The sequence below is a fragment of the Lacerta agilis genome, chromosome 13, assembly GCF_009819535.1.
Source record: "Lacerta agilis isolate rLacAgi1 chromosome 13, rLacAgi1.pri, whole genome shotgun sequence".
NCBI lineage: Eukaryota > Metazoa > Chordata > Lepidosauria > Squamata > Lacertidae > Lacerta > Lacerta agilis.
In genome coordinates, this window is record NC_046324.1 from 27,168,582 (window position 1) to 27,190,873 (window position 22,292).

The following is a 22,292-nucleotide window of genomic DNA, read 5'->3' on the forward strand; positions in this document are numbered from 1 at the left end:
GCCACGGCTGAGAATTTATTCTCTCTCTTTCTCTCTCTCTCCCCCCCCCCCCCGCAACCCCTGACTCCCACAGGATCTGTTGCAGCTCCAGTATGAAGGTGTGGCTGTCATGAAGTTGTTTGACCGAGCAAAAGTGAATGTCAATCTCCTCATTTTTCTCCTAAACAAGAAGTTCTATGGGAAGTAACTCTTGTTACTTGGAAGTCTGTGGAAAAGGAGCTTTGAGTTTCTTTCTGTGAGCTGCTTCACCCATCAGTGGCTCCCAAAACGAGCAGCTCTCTTCCCACATTGCCAACCTCGGCTGGCTCCAGATCTTTGCACCCATCCTGACGTAAGGCTGCACCACCTCCTCCTGCATATTGTTTCCCATGTACTCAACAACACCCAGAATTAAACCATTATTAGCCTGAGTGGTTTGCTTGTTGTCTTTGGGGGTGTTTAGTCCAAGTCTTGGACTTTCCCTCCTCTTCTACCTGCCCCCCCATCTATTGTAGTGTAGTTTGATATTCCTACAGCATTATGGTGGCTACTAAGGCGACCAAACCACCAAGACAGCAGCTGGAGGCACTTCTGCTCTGGCCGTGGGCCATCTCATGTGATCAAGCAGGCGGTTCTTGGTAGGAAGGCAAGATGGGCAATTCTGAACCTTGTCAAGGTGGATAAACAGATCTGGCCTAGGGAGCAGTAGTCTCTATGCCCAGTGTCCTGCTGAAATGAATGAAAGCGGTGGCAGAAATAAAGTACATTAAGTTTCTTGCCTTAGCAGCCTAGTAGAAACAATCAGAAATATATCATAAAGCAGTGGAGGTGCCTGCTGAATTATAGGAGTAAAATAAAGCATAAGGGGCTAGTTCTGCTTGAAGTTTTCTTCATAATGCATGCCTGCAACACTGACTGGTCATTTGTAATGTTCCTTTGGGATAAATCCTGTCTTGGGTCCCTCCACCTATACCCATACTGTGGTCTCTATGCACTTTTGTTAAATAAAATTCTAAGGACTGGAATTTATTGGATGGATCCTCTTCTGGCACAAGACACCACACAGTACATAATACTGCTGCCCTCACTTGCAGCATTCTCTGTTACGAAGCAGTAAGACACAAAGCTCAAAAAGGCTGCCACAGCTTCAATGGGCAGCCCTCCTTTGCCTTCACTCCAAAAGAGAGTCCTGAGTTGGCAGCAGAGGCTCCTACCAGGTACTGGCCTGCTGAAAAGACAGTCCTATATTTAACAGTTTCTGCTCTTCCCTGTGGGGTACAGAAGAGGGAAAGGAAACCTGTGACTTTCCATATGCTTCTTGTTCAATCCCAGCTCCCTTCAGGTCCTGAAAGATGGAAGCTATACTCCAGCCTCATCTGAGGGGTCACAGGTTCCATAACCCAAGTACAACCACATTCTAATTGCTGTGAAAATCCCAAATGCTGAGTGAGTTGTCCAGGGGGATTTCTTCCTTAGAGGGAGTCATTCCATGTTCCTGTGTCTCCACGCAGGTGCCAATCGGCCTTTGAAACAACAGTAAGAGCTGGCTTTTCTGTCACAACCGCCTGAGTGGCACGGTTATCATCTCTGTTTCCATCTAGAATACAAGAGTATAATCTACTTTATACCAAGCTCAGACCATTGATCCCATAAGATAGCTACAGCTTTCCCACCCAACCAAGAACTTTGGACTAATACTAGGACTGGGATGAATTCAGAAAGGCTGCTCTGTCAATTTCCCCTACCCTGAACCTGGCTTTTCCCCACCTCAAGCCCTTTCAACACTTCACCCACCTTGAAGCCTAAGTTATAAACTATACATGTTATGTTATTGAAGGAGTAAAAACAAGTTAAAGACTGCCTCTATTTCATTCTCCCCTCCCCTCCAGTGCCAGTGTTTGGGCCTGCCAAGTTCAACAAGACTTCTTCCCAAATAAGAGTTACGGTACTAAGATTGCCAATATCAGTGCTGTGTGGAGGAGGAAATAAGTTTGCTCAACTTACTTAGGCTTGTTTCATATGAAATTCCATGTTGAGTAAGTAAATCTGTAAGCTTCTTCAGATCTTTAGAAAGTTCTTTGTACTCCTAGAAAATAAGAGGGCAATTTTATCCACAAATACAGGCAACAATTTAACAAAAAAGTTCAGAAAATACAAAATGCCCAAATAGAGAAGCCATGAAAACAAAAGCAAAGCAAATGCCCTTTACGTCATCAAGATAATGATTATGTCTGGGACTTTAATAGCAGGCTTGAAACCCAGTCGGGCCCTTGCCACTCTACCCGCATCCACAGCACTTTTAAGCACTGGGCAACGTTCACTGATGCTATTCATTCCAGCAACTTCTAACACGCCCCCCCACTCAGCCTCTATGCCTATTTTTTAAAACAGACCAAGTCACCGAAACAGCACAGGAAGAAGAACGCAGAATGATAAACGATGGCCACAATGCGCCAGCCTAGCATCTCAGGGACCAATTTCTGTACCTTATTGCACTTTTCCAGTGAATCAAATTCCAGGTGTTGAGGCTTTGTTTTCTTTCCCTCACTCACTTTCTCTCCAGTTAATTTGAAAAAGCCTGCTTCTTCAAATATCTCTTTCAACCGTTTCTTGTATCCCTAGAAAACAAAATATCAAATAAAGCCTTATTTTTACCCTCCCAATTGCTATTTGCTTTTCACCTCTTTTCCAGGAGCCTGGCCTTAGAACTGGGAGCCAGCGTTTCAGCACTGGCCAGCGGGATTTTAATGACTCTCAGAGAAAAATGTGTTTATGAAAATCAAGTATCCCATTTGAAATCCATGTATTTCCTGAACACACACACACTCAAGTAGTTACCCTAATAATGAAAACATTTTGGTTTACAATTAAGTAGCAACTTTGCACAACTTGAATATAGCAAAACTTCTGGACCATGCTACCCATCAGACTTTTAGGTTACTTTAATTTTTTGCTTTTATATTGCCATCCAGAGGTTGAAACTGATTTTCTTGCATTCCCCCCCCCTTTTGTAGATTTTTACTGGCATGCTAATATTTTTTAATTGTTTCTGTAGTTACTGTTCATTTCTGTTATTAAAAAGCCTTGGAATGCTATATGAAAAAGGGTTTATTAAAAAAACACAAATCTGTTTCCCAAGATAAGACAAAACAAACCACCCTGAAAAAGCATTTCCCCTCAAAAAGCTTCAATAGTTCCAGGTATATTAAATGTCTATCTGCCAGTCCAAGACTTCTTCCAGTCCATTATTAGAATCATCCTCCAATACACTTGATAGATTATCAATATTCAGTTTTAAGAGATTAGAAGTACAGGCCCAGGACCAGCTATATATTAAATTATTATTTAAAACCAAGTTGTTTTTAAAGAGAGAGAATCTATAGATCAATCTCAGTCAATTTTGAGGGGAAACAATGTCATTGCTTTATTCCACCCCACCCACTGCTATATACAAACTGCAAGGTTAAATACCGAAGTGGTACCTTAACAAAGCCTTTCCTCTGAGCAGCCTACACACCCTAATTAGGGAACAGCCAGGGCAAGACTTTGGATGCAGCAGCACCGAATGAAGGCCTAAGCTAAGTTGAGCTGGGCCTGGAGTGTGCCTGGAAGGCAGGCTCTCTGCAATACCTGCGTGTACCTCTCGGGGTTCCACAGCAGCAAGGTAGGACAGAGATGTAACAAAGAAAAGAAGCAAACCTGTTTTGTGATCAGCTCGGCATAAAGCAACTGTTCTACTTCATCCCACTTCTTCCGGAGGGTTTCAGGCAAAGCTGGATAGACTGTAAAAAGAAAATTCAGTGCACCTTTGGAAGGTTTCAGTCCACCATCTTGATTCAAAATGGCAGTCATACCTCTGGTTGCGTTCACTGTGGGCTGCGTTCGCTACGAGTTACAAATGTGCCACACCTGGAAGTACCGGAACGGGTTACTTCGGGTTTTGGCCTGTGCACATGCGCAGAAGCAGTAAATCGCGCTTTGCGCATGTGCAAAAGCACCGAATCGCGCTTTTTTCATGTTGCAAATAGGACTCCAGAATGGATCCCGTTCGCAACCAGAGGTACCACTGTACAGCAGCATTTAAACATAGACAGAAACCTCCCCTTTCTTTAAGGAATCATTGTGCAAAATTTCATTACAGTATCTTAAGAGGTGCCCAAATACATAATGAGCAGGCAAACAACTTCCCAAATATATAGTAGATGAAAATGACCATCATCATTACTGCAGCCAGCCATGCACTGCAGCAGCAATATTGAAAATCTGGCCAGAGAAGGCACATCTCAGAAATCGAAGGAGGCATCATGAGGCTTCATCATTCTTTGCTTATCTCTGCATCACAAAAGTGGAACCTTGGCGATGGGAACTCTGGTGAAAGGGCCCTTTGCAGCAGAAGCTGGCATCACTGCAGTGTCTCCTGGCACTCACCTAGAAATGGAGATATTTAACCTACCTAAGAGAGAATGTGGGTGGCAAACTAGTGGAGTTTCAAATGTAAGAGAATAAACACAAGTGCTGGGTTCCGACACGTGAGCCAGTTTGTTGTTCTTTCCACAGACAAGAAGAACCTGAAAAGCAGAGAAGTGAGAACAAGTAAAAAAAGCCATTGCTGGCTTCATATTAAGTCAAATCCCATTTCACCCTGGATCATTTGCTGGAGTAGTCAGTGAGCATCAAGCACTGTCATGAGATTTAACAGCACAAAGTAGTCCTGTTTCATCCCAAATGCAAGGAACATCACATAGCTCATCTATGTTAGAAGAAACTTACAGTATTACCTGAGATACCATTCCTTGGCTGTGAAATAGCCCAATGAAGAACCAAATTATTCTCTGGTGCAAAGCCTGTCTGCCCCTCTCCCCTTTTTACAAGTGTTGTGATGAACACTTTAAAAGCTTGCAGATGGCCAAAAGTTATTTTGTTCTTTAGTACATCTTACTGCTTACCTTTGTTTGTCGGTTCCTGGTTTCACATGAATCTCCATCTCTCATCCACATACCAACAAATGTATTGTTTTCAATTTCCCATTCATGCCAGATTCTAGAAGGAAAGTAAACAGGTTTTTAAAAAATCAGGGTTTTGTTTTTTGTTTTTTTTTAAAAAAAAACCTCAAAGGGAAAAGAGGAATTTGATGCCATCACTCATGGTATCAGTAGTTAATGGCCTTTTCTATAAAGTGGTGCTGACAGTCTACTCTGACATGCAGCCTGCAGGGTTATGTTTTGTCCATCAGGCTATGAAGCATCTGTTCCCCAGAAACAAAAGTGTCAATCTAACAGGGCAGTTAAGCCGCTGGGCGATTGCAGGATAAGTAATACCCAGTCAATTAATTTATTTCATGAAAGCACCAGCTTAAGACTAATACAGGCACAGTAAGAGCACTGTGTGCTAGGACTTAAGCCCTGTAATTATACTGCAGTTCTGAAGGTTTGAATCCTTGGGGTGGCAAAACTGTAGAAATCTAGTTTTCAACTCTATACTAGCACGGGCCACAAATGTGAATTTGAAGGTGCTGCTTTTAACTCTCCTGTTAAACCAGACAGTTTTTTTTATCCTAGAATACTAGCTTTTAAATAGTCAATAACAAACAAATATTGGAACAAATGTCAGAATCTGCTTACCCGAGAATTCCACTGTAGGCATTCCACCGGAAAGTCTGCTCATGCTGGGTGACATTATGGAAGGGGCAGAACTCATACTTGTACCTAAATATTGAAAGCATTTTGAATGTTTGTCTTTTCTTATTACAATGTACAGAGTTTCACTATTTGACACCCCCAACGAGATACTCACATGGATTCGACATAACTGAAGCACTTTCCCGCCAGCCTAAAAAGATGTGCAGGCCCTAGGAAAGAAACAAGGAGGCTCGCTCATAAAGGCAGCCCATAGGCAACAAGGAGAGGAAGGCGGAGGATCCTCTTCAAAGGGCTCGCCTGTCTCCCTCTGGAGCTCTGGCCGTGAAGCCCTGCGGCTCTTGCCTGCCTCGGCACCTGCCCTGTCCCAGCCCAGCCACTCACCTGCCACAGGCGAAGGGGACGCTTTGGGCTGGAGACGGTTTGACGGAGGCAGGAAGGGGTTGTTGAGCCTGGTGGGGAAGGAAGCAATGAGAAGAGGAGACGTCCTCAGGGGGGCGGTCATGGTGGGGGGCGCCCACTTGGGGGACAGGGCGGGGAAGGGTCTCAAGCGCTCACCCGAAGCTGTTGGGCTCCTCCACGACTTTCATCTTCCCGCCAGCGGCCAGTTCTGGAAGAGAGAGGGGAGCGTGAGTAGGGGCGGTGAGAGAGGTTGGGGGCCTCGGGGGGTGGCGCCTCCCTACCTCCCATCAGAGGGAGCAGAAGCAGCAGCAACGCCGTCGCGCACACCACGACTCTCGCCCCTTCCTCCTCCAGCTTCCTTCTTGCACTGCCGGCAGAGGCCGCCATCTTCGGTCTCCGACGAGACCCGGAAGCGCCTGCAGGGGTTGCTCTTCCGGGGCGCCAGGGAGCCGCTCTATCTGCCTCCTATCCCCTCTGGTCTGGTGCACGAGGAGATGGGGCGGAAGCGGCAGCAGCAGCAACGGCGGCGGCGGCAGCCCCAGCCGGGACCCCCCCTCGAGGCCTTCGCGGAGGCGGAGGATGAGGAAGGCCCTGGCGGCGACTCCGACCCCATCTCGGGCGGGGACCCGCTCCGCGGCCAATCTTCCTCCTCCCCCGTGCAGGGCGCGGCGGCGGGGTCGTCCTCGCCGTCGTCGGCCGAGCCGGAGCCGGGTAGCGGCAGCGGCCGGGGATGCGGCGAGGTCCGGGCCTCGCCTTCTCCCCCGCTGGCCATGTGGGACTTGGGCCACTGCGACCCGCGGCGCTGCACGGGGCGGCGGCTGGCAAGGAAAGGGCTGGTGCGGACGCTGCGCCTCGGGCAGCGCTTCGGAGGCGTCATCCTCAGCCCCGCCGCCACCCGCTTCGTCTCCCCCGCAGACAGGTGAGCGGGGCCGGCTGAGCTAGGAAGGTGTTATTAAGAAAAAACTGCTCCCTTTTCCATTATGGGGTATCCAAGATCCCGTATAGAGTCCTTATGTAGGTTCTCTATAGGTAGGAGGAAATAACAGAGGCCATCCAGAGAATATTGAGAAGCAAAGCAGCTAGTAAGCCTGATCTTTATTAAACTGTTGCAACAGGGTGCTCACTCACCATATGCAAGAGGGAGGAGCAACCCAGAACATTGGGTGTGCAAGCCCTTATATATACTTTTGAAATTGCCTACCCTGTAGCTCAAGACCACCCCCCAAAACATCATACATCCATCACAGAAAGAGGTGGTCCCCAGCACAGAAATTTGAGTGTGTTGCTTCTCTCCTGTCTGCCAGGATAACTGATAATGCTTTATCTGATTGCCTTTTCTGGGTAGCCTGGCCATTCCTTTGAGATGGTAACCACTTAGTTCCTGAATCTCTTATACATATTGATAGTGTTAAAAGAAAATATGGAACATGTATTAATATCAATAAAGGTCAAGCCCTTCCTTACTTTTAGATACTTGCCAGACTGTATTTACAGGGAGGTGTAAGCCCCTACAGTCCAAAGACAATTGGAAAGCTTTTCCCATTTCCTCTCTTTGCAGAAAAATTTGGGAGTCAAAATGGCTTCAGGATTGTTCTCCTGTACTATTTCATACACATGGTTTAATTACTTATGTGTTTGCCTTGTACATTTATGAACATCTATTTTATGTATACTGTATAAGACTTTAGAATTCCTATAACAAAGGATAGCAGGCAGGAAGGCTGCCATCGAGCAGGGAGACTCCACGGTGGGCAAACGTTCTTTCCTGGTCCAGGAAGGGTCCTGAAAGGTCACTGCAGCTTGGTGAGGAAGCTCTGCTGGTTCGCCTTCGAGGCCCTTTGGGGCCTGTGGAGTTCGAGGGTTGGGCACTCAGGGTAGGGGCAGGGGCGTTCCTAGCCCCTTGGCTGCCCGGGGCGGGAAGCCAAGAGGCACCCCTGGGGGCGGGGCATCGCCGCGCGTGCGTCATGACGCACGCACGCGCGGGGATGCCGGGCGGGGGCTTTTGGAGCCTTTTTGGGCTGCAAAGAGTTCCGAAGCCGCTGCTGTAGCACAAAGGGGGTGCTACAGCAGCAGCTTCGGGACTCTTTGCATCCCAAAAAGGCTCCCCAAGCCCCCGCTGGAGGGCGGGGGCTATTTTCGGCGCTGCCGGGGCAGAGCCGCAGGGGCGGCCAGCGAGGGGGGTGACACCCCGACTCGCTGGCGGCCCCTGCGGCTCCACCCCGGCAGTGCCGAAAATAGCCTTAAAAAAAAAGTAGAAAAAAGCCCAGTGGGCGGGGCGGCCCCCCGATGTGTCAGCCCCAGCAGGGGCGCTGCCCGGGGCCCCCCGCCCCCTCTGCCCCCCCTGCGACGCCCCTGGGTAGGGGGCTCTCCAGGATCCCAGTCAGCCCAGGACCTGCTCGCTGCCTGGAGCAGTGCCTGCGATCCTGCGGACTCCTTTCCCTTCCCGCAGCCTCCTCCCGTTTAGGTCCCTGTTGGAAGGAACCACAAGGGCCATTTGGTCCAACTCTCTGCAGTGCAGGAATATGCAGCTGTATCTTACAGGGATCGAACCTACAACCTTGCCGTTATCAGCACTATGCTGTAACCAACTAAGAGTCTCATGCTCTACTGACAGGGAGGTGTCCAAGGGCTCTCTCTTCCAGTGGGGGACGTTAAGGCATATAGAGCAGGGGTAGGCAACCTAAGGTACGTGGGCTGGATGCCCAATTGCCTTCTCAGTCTGGTCCACGGACAGTCCAGGAATCAGTGTGTTTTTACATGAGTAGAATGTGTCCTTTTATTTAAAATGCATCTCTGGGTTATTTGTGGGGCCTGCCTGGTGTTTTTACATGCGTAGAATGTGTGCTTAAAAAAAATACATTTCTGGGTTATTTGTGGGGCATAGGAATTTGTTCATTCCCCCCCAAAAAATATAGTCCGGCCCACCACATGGTCTGAGGGACGGTGGACTGGCACATGGCTGAAAAAGGTTGCTGACCCCTGATCTACAGGAAAGGGGCAGCCAGCAAGGAGGGTTTCTGCCCCGTGGAGGGGAAAAGGCAGGACCTTTAATCCTGCTATACCTCAAGGCCACTCAATGGTAATGTTGGGCAGACAAAAGAAAGCAGCTCTTCACACAGCTGGTAATAAACTCTGGAATTTGCTCACTGAGAGGCAGTAATAGCCATCAACTTTTCACTGAGGATTAGACAGATTCATGACAAGCCTATCAGTGGCTTCTAGCCATACCGGGTAATTGTTTTGTTCTGTCTCCATTGTTGCCTCTGAATGAGTGCTGTTGTGTTCATGCCCTGCTTGCAGGCTTCCCTCAGGCATCTGTAAGAATAGGCTGGTCCAGCTACAGGGCTGCTTTCTTCTTAGTGCTCCTGTGTAGGGCCGGTATGTGGAGCCTGTAAGACTGATACTTCAGAGTTGAGCTGCGTTCCTAGCCAGTGTTCTTTTTGGGCTTTGTTCAAGTGGATGCTTCCTCTAGCTAGTGAGCTGATGAAACTTCACACTTTCAGATCGATGTAATGTTGCTGAGTCCTTGGTTATTCAAATTTGTTCTGTTCAGCTTGGCCACATCCAGTGTCTTTGCATGAGAAGCCTGGCTTGGCAGTCTTGAGCAACTCACATCTGCTATCCTAACTGGGTCCCAAACCAGCTCCAGTAGGGCGAGAAACCAGCGACATCCTGATTTGAAATGGTTGTTGCTGTGTTTTTAGACAGGTTGTGGCTCAGAATGGTGTTGCGGTGATTGACTGCTCTTGGGCGAAGCTGGATGAGACGCCGTTTGCCAAGATGAAGGGAAGCCACCTCCGCCTGCTGCCCTTCCTGGTGGCTGCAAATCCAGTGAACTATGGCCGGCCATGCAAACTCTCCTGTGTGGAAGCATTTGCAGCTACTTTCTACATTGTGGGTGAGGCTGGAAGAAAAGCTTGTAGGTCTAATTCTTTGCTGTAAAGTGGACTGTATGAATACATGCCTGCCTGTGTGCAGCCATGCCTTAGTGTCAGGAAAAAAGTGCACCAAGAACTCTGCACTTTTTTCTTGGTCTATTTAATAACAAGAACTCCTATTTATTTAACGATAGTATCATGTCTTAGTGTCAAACATATTTCCTTGATGACTGGGGCAAGTTTGAAAATGTTCTGGGGGTCTGTGGCATCTGCTGAGGAATCTGGGGTCTGTTCTCTCCACATTCCCTCCCTTCTTTTGAGCACTGCTATAGGCTTACAGCAAGGTGTATGCGAATGTACACATTGCTCCATGACTTGCGTCAACTTTTTAAGAGGGATTTCTGTCTTTATTTTGAGCTACCTGCCTCTGTCCCAACTAACTGATTAACTGGAGAATGTAATTGGAGAATGTGGCAAGATTTCTGAGTGATGCTATAAAATTAAGTCACCATAGGTCTTAAGAGCCATTTTCGTACCTCACAATGTCTGTTTTATCCTAAAGTACCTCTTAATAGGTTTCATTAACTGTGTTGTGTTTTGATCCATGTATACGATGCACTTTTTATGGCAATGAAGTAGACAGATAGATAGATGTTAAAAACTTATTTATTTCAGAATGTCACCAGTAGCTAGGAGGTATGGGGCTGGACAGCTTCTTCATCTGCAAAGTATCTTGTAAAAAATTTTAAACTGCTAACTTAATTGTCTTTATTTAGGATTCTCTGATCTTGCCATAATCCTCTTACAAAAATTTAAATGGGGGAAAGTGTTCCTTGATCTGAATAAAGACCTCCTAGAGAAATATGCAGCCTGTAATTGTGAAGAGGAAGTACTGAAAGTTGAACAAGAGTTTCTGGCTCATGCCCAAGAAAAAGAAAAAGAAGAAATAGGTAAGAACCTACTGACTTTTGCTTCTGAGGACCTTTGAGTCTTCTTAAACAATGCCTTGACATTGTCCTTGTCTCCCCTGCACCTCCATGGTCAGTAAATCAAATGGTGCTCAGTCAGAAAGCTGCTTCATTCTTCTGGGATGAACATATGGGATCAGTCTGCCGCATAACTTGGGTGCCCCCTAGGAGCGTGGGGAATCCCCAGCATAGAACTATACTACATCACCAACCAAGTGTCCCACATAATCCCATACATTCTAGAAGACAAGACAAAACAATGAGTACACCTGGAGAGAGACATAATTGAAAATACCTCCACCACAGCCTACCCATTCCTCCCCCCAAAACTAAGGAAAATCCCCACAACACTAAACAGGTTCACACAGACCATGCTTAAAGCATGGAAGAAGCAGGTAAACTGTCCCCAACCCCATCCCCACTAATCCCCCTGGCACACCACCCATTATTCTACCACACAGCACAAAACCTCCAGATAAAAACCTGGCAAGCCAAAGGCTTATACCGCTTAGCAGACTTCTACAAAAATAACAAACCCATATCAACACAAGAAATACAAGACAAACGAGGGGACACCGAAATGCCCTGGGCTGACATAACACCAAGTAAAGGCCCTTTTAAACCAGTAGTAAAATGAGTAGCAACTACGCCCTTGACAACCTTCAAAAACCTCTTCCTAACAAAGGGATACAAAATACTGCTCCAAAATCCCACAAACCCCAACGTAACAAAAAAAAAAATGGTTCAACATTTGTTGTTGGAAAAGTGAAACACAAGTATTAAATCACCTCAACTCAACATTTAAAGCTTTGTTATGGCAACACTAACACCTTGATACAGGTAGGTAGCCGTGTTGGTCTGCCATAGTCAAAACAAAACAAAACAAAACAAACATTCCTTCCAGTAGCACCTTAGAGAACAAGTAACACCTTGAGTTAGGCCTAGTAGCTCACTGTCAGCCAGTGATACTGGTCTTCTCCACTGGTCTTCCTTGATGCAGTAATTATTGTCAGTATAGACTAAACCCATCACTCCCAAGTTATCTACCATCAACTGCCTGCACCAATTATTATTGGCGTTGTACTGGTAAATTATTGTATATTGATTTTACTTTCAAGTCACTTTGGAATGATTTGCATTCTGAAAGATGGGATTTAACTGCATACATATGGTTCTAGAGAAGAAAAAACTTGGAATAGTTTACCATCCTGTTTTTCTCTCTCCACAGACCCCTTTGATATTGACTCTGGAAAAGAGTTTTTTAATCCCAACAGGCCTGCCAGAGCTTCAGGGTAAGATCCTCAGGTTTGCATCCTAAACCCACCAGGGAACAAGTCCATTGAATTTAGTGGGGCTTACTTCTGAGTTGACACAGCAGTAGTGTCTCATTTTCATTTTTCTTCTTGGTTTGTATTACACTGGTCTCCATTCATAGAGTAACTGCTGGTGATGAAAGTTCGGATGAAGAAACATCTGATGATGTTGAAGATGAAGATGATGATGTGGGAAAGAGTAGCAGCTCAGAGGATCTGAATGCAACGTATGCTGCACACAGCAAGCGAGCTGTGGGGGAGAAAACTAAAAACAAACCAAGGTTCCAATCCAGAGCATTCTTACAAGGAAGTAAGTCCCATTGAACTCAGTGATGGGGTTTGCTTTTAAATAAATCCTGTCTAGGATTGGGCTTGACTGCGCTCAGCTCTGGTGAGCCCAGTGGGTTAAGAGTATAGAGTTGGTTGAGAACCTTCTGTCAGTAGCAGTCCCCACTTACTGCTAGCAAATGGGGCCTCACCGTCTCTGTTCTGCTGTAGTGGCCATATGCTGCAACTGTGGCATGCTTTTAAGTCACCATTTCAGCTAGTTTCTACTAGCAGAGTATGTTGTGATGTTGGAAGGAAATAAACTGGGTGAGGTTCCCTGAAGTAACGCCTCCACCTTTCAGTTCAGTACCTCTTCTGATACCCAAGAGAGGCTGTGGCCTGGTGGCTGGGAATGCAGATGCTGAATGAGAGAAGCTCCAGCCGAGATGGGCAGGCACCCTGACCTTATACTGCTGAGGGTGAAGAACACAAGGAAGGGACAACTTTGCTGGAGCAAGGCCGGACTCCACGCACACACACACCCCTCCACCCTCCTCCAGTGTAGTTTTCAACAATGGCTAATGAGCTGCCTCTGGAGGATCAGATGGTAGCAAAACAAAGGTGGCTGAAATTGTAGTGTTACAAAAGCACCCCAAGCCCATTGCAGCATTTAATCTGTGTTACTTGTGCCTTGATACAAAAAAAATTACTTTTCAGGCAAGAGGAAAGATAAGGAAGCTGCACTCTAAGCTTCCTTAGGTCACCAGTGGGGTGTGGGACAGTAGCCAATAAGAGTATCACCAGGATAATGAAGCTACTGGGTCTGACACATGCATTTTCAACCCTTTAGTCTCAATTGTCCAGCTAAAAGGATGCTTTGATGTGAAGGAAGGAAATCCTTATATGGCAATGTTGAAAAGCATACCCCTGCCCCCAACATACCTATTCATGGGAGTGGAATAAACACTAATGTACCAAACTTTGGTTAGTTTGTCCTTTCATCCTATTAAGCCAAGCAGCCAAATGATGTGCCATTGTATGCTGGATGCTTGAATACAGCAGTATGGTCACATGGAACTAACTACAGTGGCTTTTCAAGATCTTGCCCAGATCTTTTTTAACTCCTGCTGCCTGGAATGACCATGGCATGATATCTCTCCCCAAGCTATTGAATTGCCTGCAAGAGAGGTCATTCCAAAAGTGAGAAGTATATTAAAGGAAGAAAGTGAGACAAAAAAGCTTTATAGAAACAAGTTTATTTACTCTAAACAGCAACACAGACAAAACGCCATAAACACAAAGGAAGTGATGCAGAATCAAGATGCTGGCTGACTTTGGATCTGGAGGCTTTTAAGCAACAACAACCTAATTTATTATTGGTAGAAATCAAAAAAGGGGGTGGAGGGCATGTTTTTTTTCTTCTTACAGCCAAGTAGAGGCAAAATATACTTCTAAACAGTTTAAAGCATGCCTGCATCAGAAAGCAAAGAAACTAGAGATACTAGTGAATTTATAGAAGTATAAAAGTTTATAGTTTTACAGCAGTTGAAATACTGACATCAATATTAAAATAAAAGCAAGTTTTACATAACAATCAAAAATACAAAAGACTGAAGGAAGAGACCCTGTATGAAAAAACGGGGGGCAATTCAGCAAATTTAGAACTGTATACAAGTGGCGAATATGGAAAATGGCACACATACAATCCCCTCCCCTAAGTGACTATTAATTGTACATAGTGACAATAGATTTGCAAAAGTTTTGTAAACAAGTTCTTGCCAATTAATCCCTTCCTTTAAGATGCTGGATGACAGGAGCTTATGATGGTGCAAACTTCTTGGCTTGTGCTCGAACCCTCTTTTCATATTCCACTCTGTTTTGGCTAAAAAGAGAAAGGTGACTTGACTTTTAAAGATCTCTCTGCATGAGGCATTCTGTATCAAGCCTGTAGCTTGATATAATCAAACACTGAAGACCCCACATGCAGAATACTCAGTACACTGGGATCTAAGAGATCTCCCAGGAGTTGCTGACTGGAGATGGAAAGGGGTATGGATATGAATTAGGAAGGTGTCATACTTACAAGCAACATGGTTAACATAGGTGAGGCACATCAAAGAATTGTAAGGTTGGAAGTGACCATAGGGTCATCTAATCCAATCCCCTGCAATGCAGAAATATTTTGCCCAACATGGGGCTCAAACCCACAACCCTGCGATTGAGTGTCTCATGCTCTACCAACTGAACTTTTTCAGCCCCTGCTACTTGCACAGAAGCCTCACTGGTGCCAACAGCTCCTTCCCAACACAAATAATTTTGGAGGAAGGGCAGTGATTCACTTTAACTTCTGAAGCACCTGCCTCCTGCATTTTTGTCTAGTTTAGCCCCAAAGTGTTACACAAATGCTTACCTACTATGATTTGGCGGGGAAAAAGAAATCGTGGATATTTGGTTCTGTTTTTTGAGAGGAAGCACCAGTCTACTGTGACTGCAATTGTCAAGGGGTATCACATCAGAGCAGGTGAAGCCTACTCACCAGTAAATTGTGTAAGCCTCTGCTTGAGCTGGGTCCTGAATATTTGGTTCATTTAGGAGTTCTTGGATTCCTAACAAAATCTATGAGCACAGAAGAAAAGAAACACCCTTCATGCAAGTATTGTTATAAAACAGGTTTTAGTCTGCATGAGAAAATGCGGTTGAAACATGAGAAGCTCCCTATGTGGCCACAATGAATTTGAATCAAATATACACTAAACCGTTTTTATTTTAAATCAGATTTTTTTATTTGGCTTAGTTATTCAGATGTCATGGAGCAACGTGGACTGTAGCCAACTGAAGTCCACCCTGAGTGTGACTAACATTGCATGCAACTCATTGTCCTGCCAGAGAGCATTCTTGCTTTCTGGAAAGCTCCAGGCAGGTAAAGTCCAACTCTTAAATATGCTTATGAAAGGGACTTGAATTCAGGGTGCAAAGCGACTGCAGCCTCTCTTTTTGCTAGTGTTCTTATGGAAACTCTTGATTCCACAATTGTTTTGCTTCCCACAGCAGTTATATGTTCTCTAGAGCAAAAAGTATGATGGCCACATAACCAGAAGTTTTAACTTAATTCTGCCACTCAGGAACTATGTGAATCAACAGCTGCCAGGGAGCACTGTTCACTGGTAAGATAATGCTTTGGATGCAGAAGGCTTAATCTCCAGGTACAAGAAATGTGCAGGTGGTGAGAGGGAAGAATTATCTGCCTAGAGAGAGACTGCCATTCAGAGCAGGCAATACTGATTTTTGCCAAGAAAAGAGGCACTTGGCTCAATTTAAACCCACCCAGTGATGTGTATATCCCAGTCTCCTGTAGCCTTTTGTGTAGAGAAAAATGCATACCTGTTTAATTGTGATTGCAGGCCTCCAATCCTTATCCTCTTCTAGGATGGACAGACACACAGTGCCTGAAGGGTACACATTTGGATGAAATAAGGGTGGCTCAAATTTGCCTGCACAAGAGAAGACCTAGTTCAGACATAAAGCCAAGCAATTATGTGGAAAGGCTTGGCATCTATCTGCCATCATATGACTACTCCACTGTAGGAGAAAAAAACTTTTTGCCATCACACATCTTGTGCTTTCCCAGGTTGTAAGGGAAGAGGGTGATTTGTGCTTAAAAACCTGGGTGAGAAAATCCTACTGGGATACATCTGCTGGGCTTCTGCTGCTCTTGGGTAGAAAGCTGAATCAATCCCTTGCTGAATCAAAGGAGCCTCAAGTAAATTTATTTGCAACAATCACATTTGGATCCACCAGTCAACACACTGTTCATCACTCTCATTCAAGGGGTGCTGTTTGAGAGCAACTGTTGCTGTCACCACCACCTACAATTTGAACAACTGCAGCTTGGGAGAAAGGTGTGTACGCACACATGAACACACACACACCTGTTTAAAGTGGAGAGCAAGTGAGGGGGAAATATTTCCTCTGGATGCATTCATAACAAGACCAAGTGAAACATTCAAGTAAAGAAAGAAAAAACAATGAATTCAAATAAGGGCAACAGGCAATGAAGCCTAGAAAGTAATATACCACTTCTATTATGTTTATTTATAACCTGCCTTTTTCCATCACAGGGATTTAAGGCAGCTTACAACTAAAATAGAAACAACGAAAAACATTGGGGGGGGGAGCAATCAAATCATTAAAAAACAATTACACATCAGAATTAAACTTAATAAATTCATCTCTTTATCCTCGTTTTAAACCAAAAGGGAAAATATTAAAACAATTATTAAAATATTTTTCTGCCTGTTACACAAAAGGTCATTCAAGGCAGTTAAAAAGAAAAAAAAACTATTAAGAGCAGCAAACTTGGAGCAGCCCAACATCTAAGGATCCTTGAGGACTCCAGAAGCTGTGAAACAACAACGCAGCTTTTGTTTGTCACTTGAGGGCCACTTTCCAGAGCTTCTATCCATAAGAAATCAGAAACAATTTCAGGACAAAACGGGGCAAGGAAATAATGAAGACAGAGCTCCAGTGGTTCAGGACAATTTGTTCTCCTATCCCAGGGACTCTGAATATTTGTACAGGCAAAAACGAGGGAGAAATCGGGTAGAGAAATAATACATTTCTTCAAGTACTTTTAGATCTGGCCACTGTTGAAATCACCCTGTGAAAGGAATGGATTTCACCACAGAGGTGGCAAACTATTGTGTTGCTAGGGTCACTACATCTTTTAACAACCTTAATCTGAAAGTCTTTCATTATTTTGTTTACTTTGCAAGATTTAAATACTGCTTAATCAAAAAATATTTCTAGGCAGTTTATTATGAGTTAATCTCACTTGACTTACATTTTGGGGGTGAGGAGGGATAATCATCCTTGAAAAGCATCCGTAATTTAAATAAGCCTCCTTCCCATGGTGTCTGTCAGGAGAGCATAGCATAGGTTAGAAATTGTGAATGATCTAGGACCAAGCTCCAGAGGTGTATAATGAGAATATCAGGCAGCTACAAACACACATGTATACTTCAAGATAGACAACTAATGCAGCAAAGTATTGCAAATCCATTGTGAAAGATTCACTCCAGGTTAAAATATTGCTTCTCTTACAGCCGCTTTAAATCTCCCCCATTTTAAGAACATGCTAACCTTTCTTTCCATACAAGCCTTTTTAGCCTATTCTACCATTACTGAGTAGACACAATTACAGGTAGGTAGCTGTGTTGGCCTACCATATTCACAACAAAATAAAAAATAAAAAAATTCCTTCCAGTAGCACCTTAGACTGGAGTAGACACAACTCCAGTCTTGCCAATACAAACTTTCCCGTTAAGAGCAAAATGACAAGAATTCTGAAAAGCATTTTCATGTTCTCCAATGGAGACACCCGGGCCACTCAATTCCATTGCTTTGAGGGTTTATTAGGAGACAAGCAGCAAACTGTTTCAGAACAACCAATCAAACATCCAGCTGAGAAGTAACTAGGACACAGATTGATAATTCCTTATTGCAGTTAACAGTAATTTTGGTGTGAATGGAAATTTAGTCATTTAACTCTTAGTATTTTTCATGAATGGGTGAAATCATTTTGATAGAAGTACCCTTAAACTGGTACAGACGAAACATAACAGTAAAGCATAAAATAGTATCTTCCAAGAACAGAACAGTAATGTTGTTAGGCATCCAAAACCTTACCCCTTTCTTTCCTGGAATAGCACATTCCCAATTCATGAGATTCATCGTACCATCTGGATTTTTTGTTGGTACTGCTACAAAACCCTAAAACAATTAAAAGGTTAGCTGAAGATGATGTGAGATATCACGGCAACATACATTGTATGCTAGTGAAAGCAATAGTAACAGAACCTTGTGCTCCTCCAATGTCAGTCCTACTCACAGTAGGCCTATTTAAATTAATGGGCATGGCTACCTTAGGCCCAGTACTCCTAGCAGGTCAACTTTGAGTATGGCCAACAATAGATATTACACTGTTTAGGACTTCAGACTCGCTGTGGCCGTGTACATTATCAGCATGTTGAAGACATTCAGAATCTAGAATTTCAGAGAGAAATCAAGTGCATTTTTATGCAATAGGTAAGTGATCATCTTTGTTTATTGTAGAACAGAAATTGGTTGTGGCTCACCACTAGCCAGTTTCTAGCAAGCCACTGATAGTGTCCAATCGCTGCTCAGAATTTTGGAAAGAATACAGGCACTAGCCCTGATTAAAGGCAGGGTGCCTTTGAAAATCCTTTGTTTTACAATGTGCAGCTTTGTTTTTTAACAAAATTATTTAAAATGTGTCTCTTCAAAAAATGTATAATTATTCCTTGGTGGCTGTTTCTATTTAGCATTTGAATACAGTGCTGCCTACAGATTCTACATGCAATATTAAGTACTGTGTTTCTTCACTTTTTATCCACTATTTCACTTTTTTTAAGCCTCTCTATTGAGCTAATGGTTCTTTCGGAATGTTGGGACACCTAAAAGGGGCTGGGGCTGGAGTTATGCAGGAAACAATGCTGCCACTTACAAACGGGTGGTCCTTCCTCCAGGCTTTCCGCTCCTGCGCAAGTCGGCTGAGCGCAATCCCCGACATATTCAAGGTCCTTCTGCAAGACAAAACAGATGCCAGTCAGGGCAGCTGAAGTTTTCCGCATCGCCGCCACCGAATGGGCCTCAAAAAACCGTCTTGGGGCGACCCTGCCACCGCAGCCCTGGAAACTGTCAGCTTTCGCGACGAGGCGGGGGGGGGGGAGTGGGAAGAGAAAGAAGGATCCCAGGACCCTGAGCCTCTCCCCGCTCCCCGGGTGCTGCTGCTTACCGCAGGCTGCCGCCTCCTCCCTCCCCAAGTCCAAAACTGGACGGGCAGGCGGGGGGAGGAGGTCGGAGAATTACCGCGGCCTAGGAGTACCGTGCGAGCCCTAGGATCATTGCCGCCGCCGCCGGAAGGCCCGGCCCGGCCCGGCCACGGAGCAACCAGCCCCGCCTCGGCGGAACACGGCTATGGGCCCGACCCGGCCTTCTCCTCGCCCCGGAGGCGGAGCACGAGCAGCCAGGCCTGACCTTGAGGGACCAGCGGGAGCCCCGGGAGGAGGCCGAGGAGGCGGCCTCTCCGCGGGCGGAGAGCCCTCCCCCGCGCGTTTCATTCTCCGCCTCCAGGGTGCCTCTAGGCCCAGTCCGCCGCCGCCTCCCGCTCCTGCCCGCGGCCTCTTCCTAGGCGTCCTCCCGCCATAGGCCTCACCGTATAGCGGCCGCAGCAGCAGCTCCCGCGCGTGTCCCGGATTCAGGCGACGGCGGCGGCGGCGAATGACCCGGATGTTCCCTACTCGCCTCCCCCCCTTTTGTCTCAAGCCTGGACTTTCCCTCGCAGGAAGCGGAGCGCGTCGGCGCAGCCTGTCCCTCGGCGCGACCCGTCCGCCAAACGGCGCCTGCGCAGTGCGCGCACACTTCAGCGCCACAGACAGGCCTGGAAGCTTAGAGCGGGCCGACTCTGCGCGGGTAGAGAAGTGGGTTCTGCCCAGGGGCGGAGCGAATACCACGGCCAATCCACGGAGCTGTGCAACCGGTGATCCCACCTCTGGGGGCGGGGCTGGTTGCCATGATGACGGGAGTCGCTCTGAGAACCCGGATGGGGCACGACTGCCCCTCCCCTTCCTCCCCATTAGAACTTGGCTGAGAAACTCCGCCCCCACAGCGGGCCACACGTGGAGAACACGGGGGCAAGCCTGTCAGATGGGGAAGAATTAACATATATAAATGTAGTAGTAGTAATGCTGCGAGGCCAAGATGCGACCCTCCCTGCGCGACCAGAGCAGAAGAAGGGCTGAAGCAGCGAGGTTGGAAGCCGAACTCCAGCTGCGCCCTGAAGAGGCTGGGACACCGCTCCGACACCGCACTGCAAGCGCAACACAGGCCGGCCCGAGAAACCAAGACCCACAACGGCAGCTTTGTTAGAAAGGAGACGTTTATTTCATGCACTTTACAAGGAGCGAGTGTAACGAATTTTTTTAAAAAAACATCCACACGTATCAGTAATATATTTGTTCCAGAAGTGACACATCCACCTGAAAACGAACTAGAGATGCCTCGAAATGGACTCCTCTAAGAAATCTTTCATTTTGTTCTGCTCACAGCCAGGCCAAAAGTACAGAGGTGGGGAAGGGTGCAATGCCAGGTGTCAAATTGCTGCAAAAAGTACTCTTCAAAGATAAATAACTGGTGCAATAAAGAACTATTGCTAATCCACTGTCTGGAAGGTAAGATTGTTCCGCATTAAAATAAAAATAATGTAATTGCTTCCCCCACCCTGGCAGAAAGCAAACTGGTGGGTTTGGGGGGGGAGGCACAGGAAGAGCCTAATTTCAAACCAGCCTCTCCTCATCAATGTTTTAAAGGGTCAACCTTTCCAGAGCACAGAGGAAGGCAGTGTGATGATCTCACCTCTCCTGTTGGTTGGTCTATCTGAGAAGTTTTAATGTAGGAAGAACCCTCCTGGATCAGACCAAAAGCCAAACAAGTGCCCTTCCTGGGAAGCCCACTCATCCTGCTGTATTCAAAGGCACAGGAGTGCCTCTGCTCGTGGATGCACTACACAGCCACCCTGACTAGTAGTAGCAATGATTCTAGGTTTGTAGTTAAGTTTTTAAAAAGTAAAGCATGCATCAAGTATTTGGATTTGCTTCCTGTCCAGGTGCACAGAAAATCTAGTCCTTTGTAAGCACAGTGAAAACGCTGCCTTTGATAAACTTGGCCCCAAGCAATGACCTGTTTTCTACCCCATGGAAGGACAGAAAACACACTTTTCCACACATGACAATTCAGTTTTGTAAATGATGGAATGTTCACAAGCAAATGCATCTTCATTATTAGGGCCCCACTGAGATGCAAGCGAATTTTCATTAACTTGCATTCAAGTTCTGTGGAAAGGCCAGCCCTTGACATTCCTACTGCATGACAATTACAGCCAGGTAGCCCTTTCAGCCCTTGTTTTTGGAGCAAGTTGTCACAAAGCTTGAGGCACCTATGTTTCCCTAAGTAAATGCATTACCAACATCTTAAATGGCAGCTCTAAAGCAGGATTCAGAGATGGCCAAGATAGTGAAGGAGCACTGAATAAGCAAAGAACCACTTCAGGGCTTGTTTCAAATCCATCTTCTGTTTGCAAGCAGGTAAAGTAGCCCAGGCTGTGGCCCCTTTACTGTCATAAATGCAGCTGTGAAAAATATCTCAGTTCAGCAACAGCACTAAAAATAGAATTTGAAGGAAGGTCCAAGAAGTAGACAAAGACTGAACTTGGGCTACAGCCTTGCAAAGGAACTCAATTTCTCCTCGAATTCAGGTAACAACCCTATTCAGGTGTTAACTCATATGCAGGGAATTATTGGTTTTAGGCCAGAGGGAGTCCATGCATCTCTTTCTAATGCCATACCAGTCCTACCCTCTGACGGTGACTGATTTTGGCTGTTTGTAAGGGAACCCCTACACACAAGTAGTAATTGCACAGAATACCTGATGGTGTGAATGTCCTATGTGTGAGCAGTTCATAGAATCATAGAGTTGGAAGAGACCACAAGGGCCATCCAGTCCAACCCCCTACCAAGCAGGAAAGTTCAGCCCTAGTCCTATATCAGTGTGCAATATCATTTGCTCCAGAGACCAGCATACTAGCAGAAAGAACCTTGCAATGAAACAGAGGCAACAGCTGGGGTAGGAGAGCATGTGCATATTTGGCAACACTCAACTTTGTTAAGTGGCAGCTCTGACAGTGAGAAAGGAGTGTTCTCTCTTCCACCCTCTACAAGGACACAGCAGACCTCAGGCAGATCTCTCCTCTTGCGACAAAAGCAATTTTCTCTA

General features: G+C 45.9%; 4 protein-coding genes across 5 annotated transcripts in view; 2 read left to right on the top strand and 2 right to left on the bottom strand.

Annotated features, from left to right (window-relative positions):
* IQGAP1 (IQ motif containing GTPase activating protein 1) overlaps positions 1-1,004 on the top strand; it is a 47,538-nt gene extending 46,534 nt beyond the window's left edge. The window contains exon 38 of the mRNA XM_033166606.1: positions 74-1,004. Coding sequence (XP_033022497.1) covers positions 74-187 — 114 coding nt within the window. The 3' untranslated portion in view covers positions 188-1,004. The remainder of the gene's footprint in view (positions 1-73) is intronic.
* Positions 985-6,419, bottom strand: GNPTG (N-acetylglucosamine-1-phosphate transferase subunit gamma). The gene is made up of 11 exons (XM_033166608.1): positions 6,299-6,419; positions 6,174-6,225; positions 6,000-6,067; positions 5,773-5,827; positions 5,601-5,684; positions 4,926-5,019; positions 4,433-4,547; positions 3,679-3,761; positions 2,466-2,597; positions 1,984-2,065; positions 985-1,576 (listed from the first exon to the last, which is right to left on the bottom strand). The coding sequence occupies exons 1-11, from the start codon at positions 6,402-6,404 to the stop codon at positions 1,452-1,454; spliced, it is 996 nt and encodes a 331-aa protein (XP_033022499.1). The 5' UTR covers positions 6,405-6,419; the 3' UTR covers positions 985-1,451.
* A 92-nt stretch (positions 6,420-6,511) lies between these two features.
* Positions 6,512-13,422, top strand: TSR3 (TSR3 ribosome maturation factor). The gene is made up of 5 exons (XM_033167676.1): positions 6,512-6,936; positions 9,722-9,915; positions 10,672-10,845; positions 12,092-12,155; positions 12,299-13,422. The coding sequence occupies exons 1-5, from the start codon at positions 6,512-6,514 to the stop codon at positions 12,498-12,500; spliced, it is 1,059 nt and encodes a 352-aa protein (XP_033023567.1). The 3' UTR covers positions 12,501-13,422.
* Positions 13,423-13,682: 260 nt separating this feature from the next.
* Positions 13,683-19,872, bottom strand: UBE2I (ubiquitin conjugating enzyme E2 I). 2 transcript variants are annotated; one of them, XM_033166610.1, is made up of 7 exons: positions 19,678-19,872; positions 18,967-19,045; positions 18,129-18,212; positions 17,284-17,356; positions 15,825-15,934; positions 14,980-15,059; positions 13,683-14,325 (listed from the first exon to the last, which is right to left on the bottom strand). In XM_033166610.1, the coding sequence occupies exons 2-7, from the start codon at positions 19,030-19,032 to the stop codon at positions 14,262-14,264; spliced, it is 477 nt and encodes a 158-aa protein (XP_033022501.1). In that variant the 5' UTR covers positions 19,033-19,045; positions 19,678-19,872; the 3' UTR covers positions 13,683-14,261. The 2 variants fall into 2 exon arrangements, with proteins under 2 accessions (XP_033022501.1, XP_033022500.1); XM_033166609.1 differs by lacking the exon at positions 19,678-19,872 and adding an exon at positions 19,332-19,351.
* Between the last annotated feature and the right edge of the window lie 2,420 nt (positions 19,873-22,292).